The 20802-nt window shown below is 37.3% G+C and overlaps 1 protein-coding gene across 3 annotated transcripts in view; it reads left to right on the top strand.

Moving 5' to 3' along the window:
• The window catches only part of LOC117399291 (semaphorin-5A-like), a 145029-nt gene that overhangs the window by 22826 nt on the left and 101401 nt on the right, over window positions 1-20802 (top strand). For all 3 annotated transcript variants that reach the window (XM_033998380.3, XM_033998379.3, XM_033998381.3), the window contains exon 2: window positions 16683-16904. In XM_033998380.3, the coding sequence (XP_033854271.1) occupies window positions 16751-16904 (154 nt within the window). In that variant the 5' untranslated portion in view covers window positions 16683-16750. The remainder of the gene's footprint in view (window positions 1-16682; window positions 16905-20802) is intronic.

Below are 20802 nucleotides of genomic sequence, written 5' to 3'. Positions count from 1 at the left end.
CAACAACCTGGCTGTCTGCAGAGGAAAATGTGAGTGCATCCGTACTTCTTGTAGCTATTACACAACTTGTAGATATCTTGAGGCACCAGCTGTTTGTAACTTTAAAACATAAGTAGGAGCATTTGGTGACACGCCTCTGATGACTGAAACATGTTTCAATCCCCAGATGAACCGGTGACTGTAAATCCCCTAGAGTGGTGGAAAATCCACGTAAAGGAATTTCCACACCTTGCCTACTTAGCAAGAATGTACTTGGGATTTCCTGCCACCAGCACCCCATCAGAGAGAGTATTTTCTACAGCGGGACTGACAATCAATGCCAGGCGTGCAGCACTTGCACATGCAGAAATTATCAGTTTCTTAAATCACAACTTGGGAAAATGATCAGAATCAGCCTTTGAGACACAAGAGGAAGACACGATTGAAGAATCTCATTCCATGCAGGGTGATGAAACTGAAATGGAAGAACTGGGTGAAGAGATTGAAGACATAGCTATAGCAACATCTACCCCTGCCAGTCACTCTGTAGAAGAAAAAGAGAAGAGGCTGGCAATGCATTTCCAGAGGACATGGATTAGATTATGAACAATTATGAACAATTAAATTCCCAACAGTTTTATCTGATCTCTTTGGTAAAAAACTATATCTGCGCAATAACTGCAGATAAAGCATTCCGTATTGGAAGCCACACAGTTATTATTATTAATGGATCATCACTGACATAAACAGGATGTTATGTTGTTTTCTTTCCGATTTAGTTCCTGAGAAGAATAGTCGCCGCAGTTATTATTCAGGTGTACTTGCTGCTGTGTGTTATTGTTTTCTTTAAAACCTTGATATCCTGTCAGTTAAGAAAAGGCTTAGTTAATGCAAAGCTTGTGTTAATGTTGTCTTTATTAAGCTGGCCAGAGACCCACACTTACAACTGCATATTTTCTACATTTTCTTTAAATTCTCAAATTAATAATCGATATCCGGTTAGTAAAAAGAGACCCGGGTCTGGCCAGGTAATTTTAAAACCTGATGGGTACCTGGGTTTTCAGGTACCTGTGCCGACCTCTGAAACAAACAAATATTTAAATACCGTAGCAGTAACTACTGTAGCTAATTATGCATCGTCAGACAGACCAAGTTATTGCGATATGCTATGTCATTGGTGGACATGTTACTGACCAACCAGTGCTTTGAACTATTAATTATGCATGTGCCTTGTTTAGCAAATGCTAGCAAATTTGGCTTTCATGCCTCAGCTGTTTGATGTTTGTAAATACAGTAAAGGTTTAAAGAGCCTTGTATTTCCATGAGGTTTTCTATAATTTTTGGGAGGAGGGAAGCAGTTATAAGATTTCTCAACTCTGTATTTTAAATGTGTAACGGGTGGGGTATCCGCTGACAGACAGGAGAGACACAGGTTTTCTTTGCCATGCCCCACAGACGAGCAGGATTTATTTACAGTTCTTACCATTTTTATTGCAGTGGTAGGTGGCCGACATTAGGGTACCAACAATGGTAGTCCTAGTGCGGGAGGACATACACAAACACAGTGTATACAAAATCCCCTAAATTAATCCCTTTACTAAACACCAAGGATCCCAGTTAAACACACGGTGGTCCTGGGTCAAGCTCACGACCCCTGTTAAACACACAGTGGTCACGTATTTGGTTCACTCTTCCTGGATATCCGTACAGTCATGAGTCATCATGCTGGCACACAAAGAACAGGAACAAAGGACTGGCTTTCAAGCTCCTTTTTAAAGGCATGTGGCCAGGGTTGATTGATAATCAATGAATCAATCAACACCTGGCCACATTCCGCACATGGATTTGAATTAGTCAGGGAGGGAAGTAACCTCCAGCCCTGCCATATCTAGCACAGACTTAATTTGAATAAACATTATTTAAACCTAACAAAAACACACTATTTACATGTGAATGGCTTCCACCCTGCCACGGGGTTGGGGGGTGGGGGCTTGTATTTGTGAAGATATGGCAGCACAAGAAGATACAATACACTTGCAGGGTGGTGTTGTTTAAATTAAATAAAGTCAATGTTTAAAAATAAGGAAAAAACAGTAAAAGGCAAGATCTATGTTGCATATGACACATTTCAGGTTATAACATGTCATAAACCAAATGTGATATTCCACATAGACTGGCACTACAGATTATACTTGTAAATTAAGATTGAAATGTTGTTATCTAGTCATGACATGTATCACTGTGACGCTGCTACAGACACACATTATCCCAGGAATATAGAAGACTCTGGAGCTTTATGCTCTTTTCTGTTTCGTGATTTATTGATTGATTGTGAAAAGACAGAACAGAAACAAAAATGTCTGATCCACATTTGGAATATGAAACCCACACATTAACAAGACTAAATAAACAACTGCTGTGCAGTACTTGTACACATCTTCATATTACAGTACTTTGCCTATATGCAGCATGATATTCATCTAATGTGACATGGATTTATTGTAAAGGTACAAAACTGGTTTATGCTGTGCCATGATTAGATATCTTTAAATGCAAATTGACACTTTCAGTCAGATCCTCAGCAAAGTTTAAATATTTCGCTGAAATGTGTTAATTCAGGAAACTTCAGAACACGTCTAAATTGGCAGTTTCTAGGATCTTGCTTGACAATCTGCAAAAGTCATACACTGGGACCACAAGAAGGTTAAGAGTACATGGATAACGTCATGTTGTATTCCTGGTAGCTATATAACAAACATAAATCAGCAGCTCACTTACAGTAGATTAGTGGCTTCCCAAAGCTAACCACTGCACTTCTCATCCTGACTGTTGCTTTGGCGGTTGATTTATTGTCTTCATAGAGCAGCGTAGTGTTCTATCATTGGCTTGAATTATAAATCCTGTCGGTTTGGAACTGGATTTCTGCTTCAGTAACAGGAAATATATATGTTATAATTTAGTTGAAATTGATGTAATAGTAACATCAAAGTGATTTTTAAACACTTAATATAAGGCCCTATTTTTTACATTAGATACAACTTGACAGACAAGTATTATTCTGTCCAAATGTTTCTATCCATAATAGTTAACACCCCTGTTGTAGTCTGCTACATCTGCAGGTGATAAGATTGGTGTACATCCAATACTGTTACAGAAGCAACAGTGAAAACTGAGAGCTAATTATTAAAATACAGTGATTAACATAATCAGATACACACCCTGCAGTAAAGTACAGAAGTGAGGTTTAATTTCAGTGACCATTTAATGTGTCTTCACTTCCATGTCAGGCCCACTCCACTGTGTGTGTGAGTTGTGTATGATAAAGGTCAATCCAAATTTGGAGGCATTTAGGCAAGCAGCAGTTAAGCAGTGTACTTATAATAACACTGTAAGGCAGTCATCCTCTCATCAAATGTCACAAGGAATTATAGGCTCATTTTTATCATACCACATCAGTGAACACAGTCACATGATACTGCAACACAAATGCTTAACTACTAAAATAAATTGAAGTTCAACAACAATAGCATATTATGGTTCTTGTGATCACCCCCTTCGCCTTACTGTAAGTGATGGTTTCTTTAGCTAAACGAACCAATGCCTGAGGTAATTGTAGAGCTGTTTATTCAAATTAAGACCACATCAGTGAACACAGCCACACGACACTGCAATACAAATGTACAACAACAGTATGTTGTGGTTCTTGTGATCATCCCCTTCCAGTTTTAATAATAACCTCAATTTTTCACATAATATATCAAGTTCTCTTTTCTTCTCAAAGGATGACCTGGCCAACTCCTTTGTGTGTCTTTCTTGCCCTGTGTAGCATTGTCTTAAAGTGTTGGTGTGGTTATAATGCTGGTTGCACTATTTTTAGTATGGTTCTTGGAACTGACTGGCAAACTCAACATGCTGTAGACACATTATATTGGCAAGATTCCTCTTAAAACTTAGTTTAGATGTACTTCTAGAATGAGTAATGGATACACTCTCCTGAAACAAGCTTGAGATGAACTGTGCTTAAGGTGTTATACAAATCAATGTAGTGACTGTCAATAGATGCCTTATGATAACACTGCCTTTCTGAAGCCTTTGGATTTGTTACTTTGTAGACGAACTTGAAGGCAGAACAAATGTCTTTATGTCTTTACAGTACTTCTGTATCCTGAGGTTTCAAGGGCAAACGTGATTCCTGATAGACAATTCTGGCTGTAAATATCTTTGATTACTTTCACAATTTATAAAGCAGGCAGCAGCGTTCTTAGACTGGACAAGATTATCAAGGATGATTGCACCCTGCTTTCAAAGAAGAAAGTGCTTCGTCAGGCTGCAAGTTTCAGACGTTACCCACTGTCCAATAAAAATCAACGTGACTGTATCAAAAACCACGTACTATAATGGCACTCAAGCAAAGCGTGCATTAGTGTGTCAGTGGGTCAATGTGTGTAGCCTATTATATCACATGGTTTTAATTTTGTGTCCTTCCTCAGAATGTAACCCAAAGGTGCATGGTATGTATGTAAGTATGCAAGTTGCAATTAACAAGGATTGCATGATGATATACAGTTGTTTTTTAGGAAAGTATTTAAAGAATGTTTAAGGGGTCAAGTTGTATCTGTGAGAACCTTCTAGTTTGTTTCTTTTTCTCTATTTGCTGTCTTAATTTTACACCATCAGTACTTTTATTGGTTTCATAGAAAAAAATACTGGGTTATTGAATACAGTTTACACAATTGGTTGCCACATGGGTTATTATTATGACCTTAGAGAAATACAGGTTTGTATTTTGATCTGATTTGTTCTTGCGAATGTAAAGCTATGCAAAGGCAACTCTAAACTCACCTGCAAATACAGTCACTTGACAGGAATGTCTTTGCGGCATCATGAAAGGTCAAGCAGACATTGGACTAAGGAGGTAAATCCTCACCTTTAAATATAACCCTACCTCTCTTTACAGTCAGTGCCAGGATTTGAGTTTACAGTACCTCCTCCTCTCCAACCTCCTCACTTTTGGCCATTTCAGTCATTTTCTTTGCAGACATACTATGCTTCTTAAAGCAATGCTTTTATTAAAGCAGGAAAACAGAAGACTAATGTGAGTAAGACTGGAAGATAGGTGTGTGTTGTCTGTTTCAGTCTAGTTGGGACGTGATCAGCTGCATTGCGAGTCACCACAGTGGTAGATCATCCCTCCCTCCAGCCAGTTAAACACTGTATTAGGAATGTGTTCAGTTCTGTTATGCACTCTAGCCAGCTGGTGTGAAAGCTGCTGTTATTATTTGATGTTTTTCTTCGCTTTGCTGTAGTGTCTGGTATTACTTGTAAAATGTATGAAGTGTTTTTTTTTGCAATTTTTTTTCTTGCTATTTACATGTTTAACATTGGTCCATAAGGGCTCAGTACTCTGTAATGCAACTTAAAGAGCCAGTAATAAGGGTGTATACTAATGAGACGATATGATACATATCACGATACACAGGTCGCGATATGATATGTGATGGTTCAGTTTGGTTAACTGGCTACTTGCATGATGAAAATTAAATGAGAGGGAGGGTATATATTCCTACCAACTATAAAACACACTCTGTTGTGCTTTTGGTCTTGTATCATGATACAAACGATACGCGATTACACCACTATCCAGTAACTTTTGTTGCATATTCTTTTTAAATTATACACAATTTGACCGGAAATGAAATTCTGCAAGTTTGCAAGTACTACTGAAAAATAATGCCTTATTTTCAAAAGTAGCTGCAAGACTGCCAAAGACTGCAGGAATCAAGATTTATCTGCTCACCTCAATAGAAGCAACCTGACATACAAATACTGCCACCTTGTCAGTAGAGGACAACATAATGAACTATTTCTCTGCCAACCATCACTTATCATACTGCTTTTCCTAATCCTAATACTTTATGTATTGTTGTCAACATAATCATTTTGAGTGATTTCAGACAATAGTTGACATCTTAACATGTTAATTTTCATAAATGTACAATATTTTAAAAAATGGTTCTTAAAAGTAATAAGGGAGGTTACTGTCACAGTTTCTGATGAAGGATAAATGCAGCACTATTTAGAAATAACAGATTTTACTACTCATGTTCTTTAAATAAAAGTGTCATAAATCAATACTGTGTGTGTGTGTGTGTGTGTGTGTGTGTGTGTGTGTGTGTAGCTATCTAAAATAACAGTTCAGAATGCTGTTACTATGTTACTGCCCTTATGCATTTACTAAGGTATACTGGCATAGTAAACTATAAAAAGCATAGCTTTGTATGGCAGAAGTTTGTGTAATGGCTTGGAATCTCAGCCCATTGAATTAAATGTAGAGGCAAGGGCTGGACAAGAACAACTAACCTCAAGGTTCAAAGACGAATGTCTTACCCTTCAATTAAGGAGGTAATTATGTGACTTGCACGGATTTCAGTATAATTAAATAATGAGCTCCATTACGCTTGGTAAATACAGTAAATGTGCACAGCAGGTAGGAGCAGGCCTTAAAAATCCAAGACGCTGTACTTCAAGGTGTTAAAGCCAGTATGGGCCAAGTGTACTGCAAGTCATTTAGTACAAAACAAACATCCGCCCATTGAATTGCAGTTGTATGGTAGCACCACCCACTGTGTTTAAGGTAGACTGTGAGTATGAACAGCCTGTCAACAGCTGGGACTGAAGATAATGTTTTTTTCAGTTGAAGTCACAGAGCTCATGTCAAGTATGTAATTAAACCACTTAAAATGTCAGAGCCTGCAGGCAAATTAAACTGTGTGGCTTATCTCAACAATACCAGCAATGAGTAGGTGTAAAAAAAGGATAACTGTGTCCCCTTTCTGCAGCTCTTTAACTGCATAAAGAGTAACAAATACGCCTGAGTTCAAAAACAATGCAACAAAAAGGGACCCACCCGAAATAAAGCAGAATCATTTCCAACCATTTTTAAAAAAAATATTTTTAAGAGTACTACAAACCAGAATTAAGTGTTTGAGATGCGTTTCAAGTCAGAGACATTGCATGAAGCACAGAACAAGCTGAGATTTTGTAAACCATGCTGGGTTAAACGATTACACACTTTAAAACAATGTGTATTTTATATTATCTTATTGTCTAATGAAATTATATGCCTTCCTGTATAAAACCATCATTGTGTGAGCCTTTTATTATGTGATTTTTGTGTTATGAAGAAAAACCGGCAATGGTTTTGGCACTACTGTGACATTCGACTTAAATCCTTCCTATTGCAATAAAAGAATGTTGGTATTGGTTTTGATTTATCAGAACATTTTCAGACTGCTATGTCCTGGGTCAAAAGGACCCACACTAGTCACTCTGGCCCCCCTGATCCAAATGGCCCTGACTCAGGTTTACAGGGGTGGAACGTGGCCCATACTGTACAACATCAATAGTGAGGTTCATATTAACATACAGTAGTGCTTTGCAGTGTAAAACGAGAACTATCACAGACTGAACATTGAATGAAACAAAAGCTGAAAAGCTGTACTGCAGTGCATTGACGAAATGCAGAGATCCGGACAAAGTAAACATTGGAACACAGCAATAGGGGCCGCCTATTGAAACTAGGTAAACTAGATGCAGTTGTGCAGCAATACATAAAACATGTTCATTGTGCTGGGTGATGTTGTCAACAGGGGTGTTATTGTTTTGACGTTGTTACTACTGTAAAAGAAATATTTTTGTTAATGACACAAAGATGATACAGTACTGTTCCGTACAGTACTGCAGACCTTAAACTAGCACAGTACTAGTGTGTTTTGAATGTAGAATCTAGAATAAAGTCCTATTTCACTGTTGAGACTGGACTACATTCTGGTTGAATGTGTCAGTTGAAAAAATATATGAAGTTTGGTTTTAAAATGCTATGAAAAAAAGCATTGTTTTGACTTTGATAAATACTGTAATAGTATTTTTGTTTCCTTTCTTTTCTTCTGAAATTCCACCTTTCAACACCTCCGCCAGTAGCCTATGGAGCCTTAAAGTACATGTTTTACTAGGTACAACACATGCACTGCAAATATAAAGCTATTTTATTTAACAAAGTCACAAGACTATAATAGTACCCAAGGTTTAGATCTTCGCGCTGTACAGATGTAATGTACTAATGTAATGTAATTAAATTGGTCTTATGGGTTTGATTCACCAAATATTTTGGTTGCAAATATTTAAGGACTTACAGTATTTGTCTATATTTGTCAATATTTGGAATCTGCCTATCACCTCACAAGTCATCAGTGGGGATTCACCACCATAGTCTTTTCTATCATTTGTCTTCTAAAGTCTGTAAATTGAGATGACCTTTCAGTGCCCTGAGAAAAAAACAAAAACTTTAAGTGCTTGTTGGACATTGAGTCCCCTGGGCCTCAAACATTCAAAGCTGATGAGATTTCAAATTGTATTAATGCCTTTTCTGTTATGATTCCTAAGACCTTAAAATACATTCTTACTGCTTAACGTAAATCCTGTTGAGTGTTTTGTGACCGTGAATTTAGTTTTATTTGTTTTTACAGTACATGCATTTTACAGCTGTACCATTTTAAAGCCCGTTGCCATCAAAGAAATGTCTGCTTCCACAAAAAAAGCTCATTCACTTTGGTGACGATTCATTCAGGTATCTTTGGTGATTTCAAATATTGTAACATATTTTAAAATACATTTTAAAATATATGATTATATTATACAATTTATCTACCTTGTGGGCTGGTACATGCCATTGGTATGAAAGGTGGTGACCCATTCTCATTCCCCATTGTGCTTCTTAACGGCAGTTCATGCATTATGTGTCTGGGTTCTTTCAAGAAACTTCACAAGTCCTTGCCAGGCATTCTCAGGAATGTTGCATATAGGGTTAGCTTGTAATACTGTAGATGATTCTATTGTGCTATTTTACAAGGCTAACTGACGTTTGTCCTGGAGGGGTTCCAATGACCCAGCTGTAGCGTACTGCCCAAACCTCTTCTTAGAAGGACACAACCACATTCTTTTGCTACAGCTACATGAAATGCACTCAAGTCGGCTCTTACTGGACCCTGATCCGAACAGTAAAGTTATTTCATACAAGTAAAAGGTCTATAAATCTACCCCTATACTGTGTGTTACCCATCTCCATCCTCACAGTGTTGTAACCTAATCTAAATATGGAAGCAGAGAATAAGAATGTTAAAAATAAAGAGTAGAGTATTTGAGCCTCCAGGGAGTTAGGGTGGTGCTGTAGAAAATTGCTGGGTGTGCTGTACTAGATTTGAGAAACATTTGAACTGATGGAGGCTGTGGCAAGTGTCTGTATTTATTTTAAAAGGGATTAACTATCTAAGGGCTGCCTAGTCTGCTGGTGCGTTTGTAAAATCCAAGAGGAATTCATTAAAGCAGGTGCTGCACTTGAGCACATTATTCATGTATACATCTTATATTTATTTAGATAGTATATTTATATATGTATACAGGAACTGACTAATAAAGATGTTTAGTTTAATTGGAAAGAAGATGCAAATGTTTTATTTTTTGTTGAATGTTTTTGGGATCCCTGTTGTCCACCTTTATACCACTCCTGTCTATCCTGTGACATTTGTAATAGCTTGCAGTCTCAGCCTATTGAATTGAATGGAGAGGCAAGGGCTGGATGCATGGCAAGGGCTGGATGACTAGCCTCATGCTGATATCAGCCTTACCAACTCATCAGTCACCATGAAATTCTCACATCGCTTCATCAAAGACTCAGGAAGTTTCAGTGTCAGGCTCATCGCCGTAACCACTCGCGCCCCTCAGGATCCAGAGTAACTAGAGAGAATCATGTGTCCTGCAAGCCAGCATACATGCTACAGATTTGTATGCAAAGAACACAGACATTAAGTTACCTATTCAGGCATTTAGATTATTTTCATCAGGTCACCGTTGTAATGGCTTGGCATTAATTTATATGGAAAGGCAGAGATCCGTTAAAGTTTATTTGGGGATCTAAAATAAATATATAGTGCAATGTATTTTTTTTTTCAAAACCAAGCTTTATTCACAGTATAAAATTGCAAAAGAGAAGAGAAAAAGGACATACGCTGGATGCAGGTCAAAATCGTCTTCCTATTCATACTACTGATAGCTCTATGTTTTACAGCCATGTGGAAGGATAGGTATGTTAATGACACACTTGTTACCTTCAGTAGGCCATTATATTAAACCCACCTTCAGCACTGTCAGTAATCTGTGTTAAATGCATATTCTGGAAATTTGCCTGTTGAATGGACCATGCCTTATCGGTTAGATATTGACAAATGTTTTTATTTACGATTATTTAAAAACGTTTTGACAAAGTAGGTAAAAGATTAAGTGGTCTATAGGGAATTACCAGTCCTGTGTTTGCTGGGAATAACTCAGAAGCTAATGAGAGGTTTAAAAATGGAGCTAAGGGAGCAATTACAGGAACTGGTATTTTTAATAGTTTAGTTGCTAGATCCTTGAGACACGTAGCCTTATTAGTTTTTAAATCATTAAAACCTCTATGAATTTTAAATAAGAAACCACTAGCTGTGAGATTAGAAATGAAAAGTATAGATCCTTTATGGATTTAATACCACCGCAAGTGGAAAGAGTCATGTGAAGCTTTCTTATGAGATCCAAACCAATCTGAGTAATTTAAACAGTAGCATTACATCGTTTATTATGTGGCCTGCTTATAATTCTGCTAGGATTTATTGGTATTATAATGTTATAATATATACAAGTCCTTGATATTGATGTGATACAACCATCAGTCTTTGCATCAGTTGGCTTGTATCAGATAGAGTGTATCAGTTGTAAATTAGTTCATGTTAAAATGTGCTATACAAAAGCATTAACACATTACATGGTGTTCAAATTCAATCCGATATCCCAAGTGCCATTAAACAACCTAAGTGTGCACATTGTGGATCTTACTTGAACATCCTGGAGTGTGTTATTGAACTTATATAATGTCACCCCACCCTACCCCACCCCTACCAATGAGAATTAGTTGTCAAGTGAGTCAGGCTGAATAGTTCTAAAAGATGGTATGGGGGCATATCTACACAAGTTGGAACACTTGTTAGCCAATGTTATTTTATAATGTTTAATTATTCTTATTAACCTATAAATTATAAAACATATCATTAGGGTGCCGTGTTAGATACATGCTCAGACATCTCGTGGAGTATATATCAGCTTGTATTGTTTTCATTTAGTGGAGTTAATGGCCCTTTCTGCAGACCACAAAGTTAAGTTTGCATCTTATTCACTTTATATTTCACTTGACCAAAAGACAAGGCTATTATCAGTCTGAGATGCATTCATAAATACGTTTGGATACATTTCTGTTGTGTATATGGATTGAGAAGAATGTAAAATTGACCTTAGAAACTAACCTTCAGCTTCATAGTGGTGAAGTTGTCTATAATGAAGAGGATGTTCACCAGAGTTCTGATTCAGCACAAAGGGTTAAGGAGAAGTTTATCAATAATCTGATTGAGATTCAATGTTGCCGAAGAATATCCCCATAGATTCTAATTTAGGTGCTAATTGACAGCAGTACATTCCCAAACAATACAATTGTACTGATAACTCAAGCAGCACACAAGCTGCTATTGATTTTTCATGAGCTAGTCAGGTTTATTGTAAACTTCTGAACTGTATAATTTGTCTAGTAATTAAGCCTATCTGAGCTGAGATTTTGAAAGCTTTAGGTCTAGCTCTTCTGCTAAAAGTGAATGGTAGAAATGGCAGGATTATCAATTTGCATCTTTGAAACTGGGATCCCATTAAAGTGATTGTAGCTAAAACAATAATTCCATAAATTGTACCTCTTGTGCACTTATGTTCGTTCTATAGTTCTCAAATGTGCAGTTTTGAAAGAAACGTGTTGTACTAAACACTACAATAGGTTCACGGGACAGGGGGGTTACAATTAAATAAACCTCAGTTTGCATACCAAATCAGTTAGTGTAGCACTTGCTTGGCCATTTCATCTGCAGAGTGAAATTGACCCCCACCAATTCAACTACCTTTATCATCTTATTAACCAATCAGCTGCTTCACACATTAACTGAGCCAGTAACACGCAGTGACCCAGAAACATGACCCAGGAAGTGCAAGGTTAACATATTTACTAAGAAAAATGAATATAAACTGAGAACTAACATGTTTTGAAATGAAAATACATGTTTGCTATAGCATGTGGTTGTTTCAAAACTGCATATTGGAGACCTATGTACAGTGCCTTGTGAAAGTATTCGGCCCCCTTGAACTTTGCGACCTTTTGCCACATTTCAGGCTTCAAACATAAAGATATGAAACTGTAATTTTTTGTGAAGAATCAACAACAAGTGGGACACAATCATGAAGTGGAACGAAATTTATTGGATATTTCAAACTTTTTTAACAAATAAAAAACTGAAAAATTGGGCGTGCAAAATTATTCAGCCCCTTTACTTTCAGTGCAGCAAACTCTCTCCAGAAGTTCAGTGAGGATCTCTGAATGATCCAATGTTGACCTAAATGACTAATGATGATAAATAGAATCCACCTGTGTGTAATCAAGTCTCCGTATAAATGCACCTGCACTGTGATAGTCTCAGAGGTCCGTTTAAAGCGCAGAGAGCATCATGAAGAACAAGGAACACACCAGGCAGGTCCGAGATACTGTTGTGGAGAAGTTTAATGCCGGATTTGGATACAAAAAGATTTCCCAAGCTTTAAACATCCCAAGGAGCACTGTGCAAGCGATAATATTGAAATGGAAGGAGTATCAGACCACTGCAAATCTACCAAGACCTGGCCGTCCCTCTAAACTTTCAGCTCATACAAGGAGAAGACTGATCAGAGATGCAGCCAAGAGGCCCATGATCACTCTGGATGAACTGCAGAGATCTACAGCTGAGGTGGGAGACTCTGTCCATAGGACAACAATCAGTCGTATACTGCACAAATCTGGCCTTTATGGAAGAGTGGCAAGAAGAAAGCCATTTCTTAAAGATATCCATAAAAAGTGTCGTTTACAGTTTGCCACAAGCCACCTGGGAGACACACCAAACATGTGGAAGAAGGTGCTCTGGTCAGATGAAACCAAAATCGAACTTTTTGGCAACAATGCAAAACGTTATGTTTGGCGTAAAAGCAACACAGCTCATCACCCTGAACACACCATTCCCACTGTCAAACATGGTGGTGGCAGCATCATGGTTTGGGCCTGCTTTTCTTCAGCAGGGACAGGGAAGATGGTTAAAATTGATGGGAAGATGGATGGAGCCAAATACAGGACCATTCTGGAAGAAAACCTGATGGAGTCTGCAAAAGACCTCAGACTGGGACGGAGATTTGTCTTCCAACAAGACAATGATCCAAAACATAAAGCAAAATCTACAATGGAATGGTTCACAAATAAACATATCCAGGTGTTAGAATGGCCAAGTCAAAGTCCAGACCTGAATCCAATCGAGAATCTGTGGAAAGAACAGAAAACTGCTGTTCACAAATGCTCTCCATCCAACCTCACTGAGCTCGAGCTGTTTTGCAAGGAGGAATGGGCAAAAATTTCAGTCTCTCGATGTGCAAAACTGATAGAGACATACCCCAAGCGACTTACAGCTGTAATCGCAGCAAAAGGTGGCGCTACAAAGTATTAACTTAAGGGGGCTGAATAATTTTGCACGCCCAATTTTTCAGTTTTTTATTTGTTAAAAAAGTTTGAAATATCCAATAAATTTCGTTCCACTTCATGATTGTGTCCCACTTGTTGTTGATTCTTCACAAAAAATTACAGTTTCATATCTTTATGTTTGAAGCCTGAAATGTGGCAAAAGGTCGCAAAGTTCAAGGGGGCCGAATACTTTCGCAAGGCACTGTATCTAATGGAGGTGCAAAACAGGGAATAATTATGGACTTATTTTGTAAGCTTCAATTACTTAAATGAATGTTGTGACAATGGTCAATCTTTTAGTGTTATTAATTCTTCACATTGGTAACATTCTCTGGAGAATCGAATTGTTATATTTAAATGGCTATAGAGATGGTCTAAATCTACAAATGGTCTCATAAAAAGGATTTGCTTAAATTAAACTTTAGATGAACTCCAGTTTTTATGTTACATGCTGTTTTCCATTGGTATATTTATGGCATATTTTGAAAAATCTTTATATAATTCGGCAGGGTAAATATTTTCAGCTAGTGGTTAAAATTGAAGGAGAGGGTTAAAACTAAGAAATATAATATTGTTCTAAAGCCAAACCCTCCTATTTGATCTGTGAAACAAAACTTTGGTTGTGGGGCGTGATCTGAACCTCCTAAAAAGATAGTAACTACTTCAGGAATACTGATGTGGCCCTGTGTCTGTATGTTTAATGTGGGTCTGTTGCGGGTCATAGAATGGGGACTTGTATGCACTGATAGCATCCTTCCGGGCACCTCTCATACTTGATATGTTGAACACGCTAACTGCCACCAAACTTTTATCATACACTCCTAGTGGCCTATTTCATGAAACGTGAGAATACTTGAACGAAAAGGGCAAAGTGCTGCAGGATTTTGAAGGGAGCTGGGCGCAGGCAGGATTCCATAAGTTAAGCTTCCATGCTGTGCTCACACTCTCTGCAGCTGGTTATCTGTTATCTGATATTGTTTATGTGCCTGCAGGTCACATAAGCACTTTTATTTTCTTTAGCACATCAACTGTGTGACAGTCAGGTAAATTGAATTTGTTCTCTGTAGAAAAAGAGGTAAAATAACAGGAATACAACTAGGTATTAGTAATTGCACTTTTTTTTTGTTTAAAGTCTCTATAGTCAATAATTAGTCAAGGTGAATTTTAGTTGCACATTTATTTATCCATTATTTCATACATGCATGCAAAATGATATGATAGGGAAATGATCCAATATACATATGTATTTATATCCATAACTATTCCTAAAAACTGGTTCTCCCCCAAATCACATGACTGCATAAAGTGCATGTAGTAAATATCCAGTGTAACTATAAGGTAGATAACTATATTGATGGGTAAGAAGAGGTCAAAGAGTTTGTTAAATGGTCTTAATTAAAAAAAAAACAACAACTGTGAGACAACAGAAGATGTTGTTAGTTGAATAACTTGGAGAATATTTACATTGTTGAGAAGTTTTGGAATTTGGAGTTTACTCTCATAACAGTGGCTGGACAATTAGATAAACTGATAAACTACTCGGTGCAGTACTGTTCTAAAAGACAGTACTGTATCCAGCATTACAATCATGTGCAGTATTCCTGGGGGCATTGTTTTAATTAAGCAATCAGCTGCCGTCAGATTGAACATTCTATTGGTTACAGAGGTCTGGAAACTATTGGGAATTATTTTTGCTCAAGGATCTAGCACCTTTAGGATTTTCAATATCCATTCTTTTTTTTTTTCCTGATCTAAATATTAAGATTCCCATAACTTAATGGGATTGCACAATGAATGGTGTTGTTGTGTTCATTTTGTATGTTTCATTTGTGGCTAGGATCTCAAAGTAGTTTTTAAAGGCTGTGTTTTTAGGATGTATGTGTTTAACAGTCTTAGCAACAAAATCTAGAGTATTGGTGCTTGTATGGTTTGGTAGACCATAAAGTTGGTTAACCACTGCTTGGAAAAAATATATTGCTGTATATTTTATTTAAATGAAACTTAAAGAAACATTTTAGTCATTTATTTACATATGTGAGTGACTGTCTGTTAAGTATGTTCGATCATGTTTCATTTCCCTAATGTTTCAACTTTAGGATTACATTCATTTGAAATCTCTATACCCAATCAGAAAAGCAATCGTGAGAAGCCCTCTGTTTGAGTGCTGTTACTTTTTTATCATTATTATTTATTTCTTAGCAGACGATGCACCGCAGCATTAAAGTGGATGAGATTACATGTGCACAGCACATGTTCAAGGCCGTAGCCAGCTATGAGGCACCCGAAGCACACGCCTTGATTAAAATTATACTTATAATGATTTATTTAGGCCCTTTTACATGTTGCTTTGCCACAAATAAAAATGCAATTCATCCCTTTTTGCATTTGAAGTAAGTGGGATACTTGAAGGTTTATTTCAGACAGTGCGTGATTGACACTGGTTGTTGAGTTGAGGGCTGTGGTTTGCAAGGAGCCTTGCAGCTGGCCAATCACAGTAATAGAAGTCAAATGCATATTCATGAGTATAAATCAGAACACAGACAAACAGCCTATCAAATCGACTGGTCAGCCAAAAAGCTCAAGCTACAACACCTCATTGGTTATGATGTGCTTACTCAGCTAAACTCTCTCCGTCTTGTCAACTAGCTTAAGCTCATTTTATTGCTGAATGTGATTTTATAACTCATATCACACACACACACCTTTATGTATGCAAGCACTCTTGTCTTCTCGGTATTTGGATAATGACATCGCTGTTAAAATGACATTGTGATAGATTAGGATTTAAAACTAAGTATTGTATTTACAACAAATATTCTGTCATTGCTACATTTATTATTTTCTTTTATATTGAATTTGAATGTTGCAAAGAAAAAGCTACTTACTTGCACTGCATAAAACCACATAGGTCCTGCAAATTTAGAACCTCAGGTAATCAAATTCTATAATAGTAACTTATTCAGATAAAAACCTGCTAACTAAACTTTTGTATTTAAATAAACAACATATAATAATGTCCTCATGTCTTTTGCTCTGTAATCCCCAGGACTCATTCACTGATGCCCATAGCCCTTGTCAGAGGACAGAGGGGAAGTGAGCAGTGCTGGGTCACCAATGGCTCCTGTGATGGGAATCCGCCTTGCAGGGCATCTGCTGTTCCTACAGGGAGTGCTTGCGCTGCTGGGAGGGGGAGGGGCCAGGAGAGCGGCGAGCTGGGATCACGACCTACAGTGCCACAGAGCTGAGCACCCATTCATCACACATGCAGGTGAGCAACAGTGGCAAAGGGGCACTCAGAAGTGTGCAACCACACTGTCACAAAGCTCAAGTAACATTTGTCAATTTAATGTTAGGATTCATAACAAATGCATGTTGGTTGTACTTTCAGTGAAGCTGTTTTTTTAATCTGAGCGAGAGAATATGTTATTGTAAAAAAAACAAAAAAACTGTATTTTTAAGTGTGCCACTTGTATGTCTTTCCTAAAAACTATAAATATTTTTATGGTATGTATTTGGACCAATTTGTGCAAAGTGTAAGCCATATTTAACAATGATTTGTGGCATTCATTGTAGTATTATTAGTGATTAGTTTAATGGTTTAGGTACAAGGGATAAAATGTTTTTAAATATATTTATTCATTGAATAAAGATCTTGAAAAATAAAGTAAAACCCAATAGAATTCAATAGAAATGAAGCAAATAACGAGCAAGAATAATAGATTGGAAAAATGAGGTAATTCTTCGTCTGTCTGCTTCTGACCTCCCAGAAGAGACAGATAAGTGAACCTTGGCTGTCGAGTCGACTCTGTTGGTTCAACAGGCAGTATATTGAGGTTAATTATCCTTTCACAGTGAGTGACACATCATCTAACACAATTGCATTTCTGAGAGGTTTCAGTGACAGAAAACCGATGGCTTCCTTGCTATCAGCTATTTATGTTCCATAATGTATATTTCTAACGTGGGCTGAGCTCCATTAAAGTAATTGTAGGTAGCAAAACCGTTCCATAAATCTCACCTGCTTTGCACTTCCATTTGCTACAAAGGTTTAAAATGTGCAGTTTTGAAACTACACATTCCTGAGATATCTGGAGTAAAAGTTATCAGTTTGTATGCCTTATTGTCAGTATATTTGTTGCACTTGCACTTCCTGGGTCATTTCACCTTGTCTTTGAGGTCAAAGCATGTTACTGGCTGAAAGTGAGTTGCTTAATAGCAGGTGAAATGAACAAACAAGTGGAACAATAACTGAAACCATGTTTTGCAAACAGAGACTACCTTAACCAAGTGTAGTACCATTTATCATGTTTTAAAATATAAATACATGTTTACTACAAAATGTGTTTCTTTAAAAACTGCACATTTGAGACCCGTTTAACAAATGAAAGTGCACAACATGTAAGATTGATGGAGTTATTTTGTGAGATACAATGCTCACTTTGTGCAGTGCCTATGATATGCTTCAGATTTTAAATGAATTAAGTGAAGTTAAATATAACTTTATTTCTGAGAGCACTAAGAGCTGTTAGTTTTAGGGTTCCCTGATGAGTTCAGGCCATGATATGCATGGTGATATTTGGATGAACAGCATGAGGTGGTCTGGCACTTTCTACTTTCTACTTATTGCATGTATTGTTGATTAAAGTGACGAGTAAAAAAAAAAGGATTGAGAAATCTGATGTTCACCTTCAAGTAGGTAGATCTACAGCAGATGGAGGAGCAAAGGGGTATAAAGTTTAACAAACAAAATTGATAAGCTATGGTGATCTTTTTTAAGACACCTTTGAAAACCTCTTAACCTGAACCGTGGACATCAAATGTTGTCATATGTTTCCGGTACACTGACTTTGACAATCTCCCATTTCTGCCACAGAACCCAACATAATACTCTTATCTCATGTATGTAATTGGATCATTTTCTGTTCTGTTTTTGCCAAAGTTTTCTTTCAATTTGTCTGAGGCCAATGTTTTACTGAAGTTTCTAATGATGTGAGAACAAGTCGCTTGGCAGTTGAAAAGGATATGGGTGACTCTAGGTGCAGTGAAAAGGCCAATTGTTAAGAGCTGAAACTGGAACAGCACTTTTCGGTTTGATTTGTGCTTCTGATGATTAGCACTTCAGAATTACCATTATAACACATAATCCAGGGCTCCACTTTCTCTCTTACAAAGCTAGAAAAACCATGATCAATTGTAAAGACCTGTGTCCAGTCTAAATGGTCAGTTCCTGAGTCCTGTGCTGTGCCACATAGACATGGGCTGATGCCACCAGTGCTGGTTTCACATGAATTCTCTGGCACGTGTCAATCTTCAGTGGCATCAATGGGTGATACTAATACAGTTCGTAAAACAAGCTCTGTAATACCTAGTTACAGCTCCAGTTGAATTATAATTTGGGCTTCAAGGTTTACAATGCAATCTGGATTCTAAAATAGAAATATTCTCCCTTATTGCCTAATTTGATTCTCAATATGTCATTCAAAGTCTGATGTGAGAGTATGTGGCCCTGATACGTCAGGCTTCCTTAGACTCCCTATGCTCACACAAGGTACAGTAGGGAATAAGCACTAGTCAGATAACACTAAATACAGTAACTGTACAACATACTGTACAACAGTTAATTTATGTATCTGATTATGAGTTAGTTCACAGTGTATTTTCATAATATATAATATTGTTGAAATAGGGTTTTGCTGTACAGTCAGCAACTTGTAGTTTGGCTATTGTAAATCCCAGTGAGCTTTAGAACAGGGGTCAGCAACCTATGGCCAAAGATGGCGCATGGACAGGTTATGGATGGCACGTGTGCAGCTAGTCAAATTAGGGCACATTCTGGAATTGGACATTGTTTTATGTTTATACATTTCGATGTATTTTATACATATCTCTCTAGTTGCAGCATACGCGTTTCATTTGGAGCTTGTTTATGCAATGTGAAATAGGTATGCAATGTGCTTCCATTAATATTGTGTGCTGCGCTGTACTTTCTGGAAGTTAAGAAAAAGAAAGATGGTGCAAGACAGTGAGCGAGTGTCAAAGTATCTGCCAATAGAAAAAAGATAAATTAAATGTCTGTGCATTTCAGGCTGCTTGGACAAACACATTTAGATTTGTTTCAAAGAATGATTGTGCAGTTTGTGCTTACTGTTGTGGAAGTGTTGTGTGTCGAACACCAAGTGTTCAATGACATTTTCAAACCAAACATGAAAAATCCTTTCCTGACAAAGCTGACAAGAACGAAGCAATCAAGAAAGCAGTGGTGGCATTTGAAAAGCAAACCTGTGCTTTTGCACGTTTAACTGCTGGTAAGAATGAAGCTACAGAAGGGAGTTACAAGATTGTAATGTGCTTTGTAAAACACAGCAAGCCTTTTACAGATGGGGAGTCTATAAAAGAATCATCCCTCAGCTGCTCTGAGTGTTTGTTTAATGATCTTCCAAAAAAAGACCTAATCTTGTCAACTCAACTGTTGAGCGCTGTGTGACTGGCAGAAAATTAGAGAGCAGCAAATGACAAAAAACACAGATACTTAAGTGTTTCACTCAGTGAAATTACCAATATAAATGTCATTACACATAATGCTATTATTTCAACATATTGTACTTTAGATGGAAAACAAGAGGAACTATGTTGCCTGAAATCACTGCATGGAACGACAAAGGGGAAAAATATCACGGAAGCTTTTGTTCAGCATTTCGAAGAACAAAAATATTTTGTGTGTAACCACTAATGGCACTGCTGCAATGGTAGGGAAGCAAATGGGATTTGTAAAGCTACTGGAAGATCATATTTGCCACTTGATTGTCAGATTTTACTGCATCATCCACCAGGAGAGAAAAATGTCAACTTCCTAAATGAATGCTGTGGTGAAAATTGTGAATGTTCTTGCTGCTCACTCACTCTGCTTTGACTCCACATTCCACTACACAGTTATGTGCAATGGCTAAGCCTTGGCAAGGTTTTGGACCGGTTTGTGACCTGCCTGGAAGCTATCAAGTACTTCTTGTCAGGAAAAAGACTAAGGGTGTGATGATGCCTCCTTTTTTATCTTCATTGCAATGTTTTCCAAAACAGCAAATGCATCGATGTCCTCATAGAAGTAATACATTTATAGATACTGATAATGTATCTATAAATAAATTACAGAAAAGTATCACATCAATTAA

Source organism: Acipenser ruthenus, chromosome 4, assembly GCF_902713425.1.
Source record: "Acipenser ruthenus chromosome 4, fAciRut3.2 maternal haplotype, whole genome shotgun sequence".
Taxonomy (NCBI): domain Eukaryota; kingdom Metazoa; phylum Chordata; class Actinopteri; order Acipenseriformes; family Acipenseridae; genus Acipenser; species Acipenser ruthenus.
The sequence above is the reverse complement of the archived record's forward strand: the minus strand, read 5'-3'. Positions and strand labels throughout refer to the sequence as shown.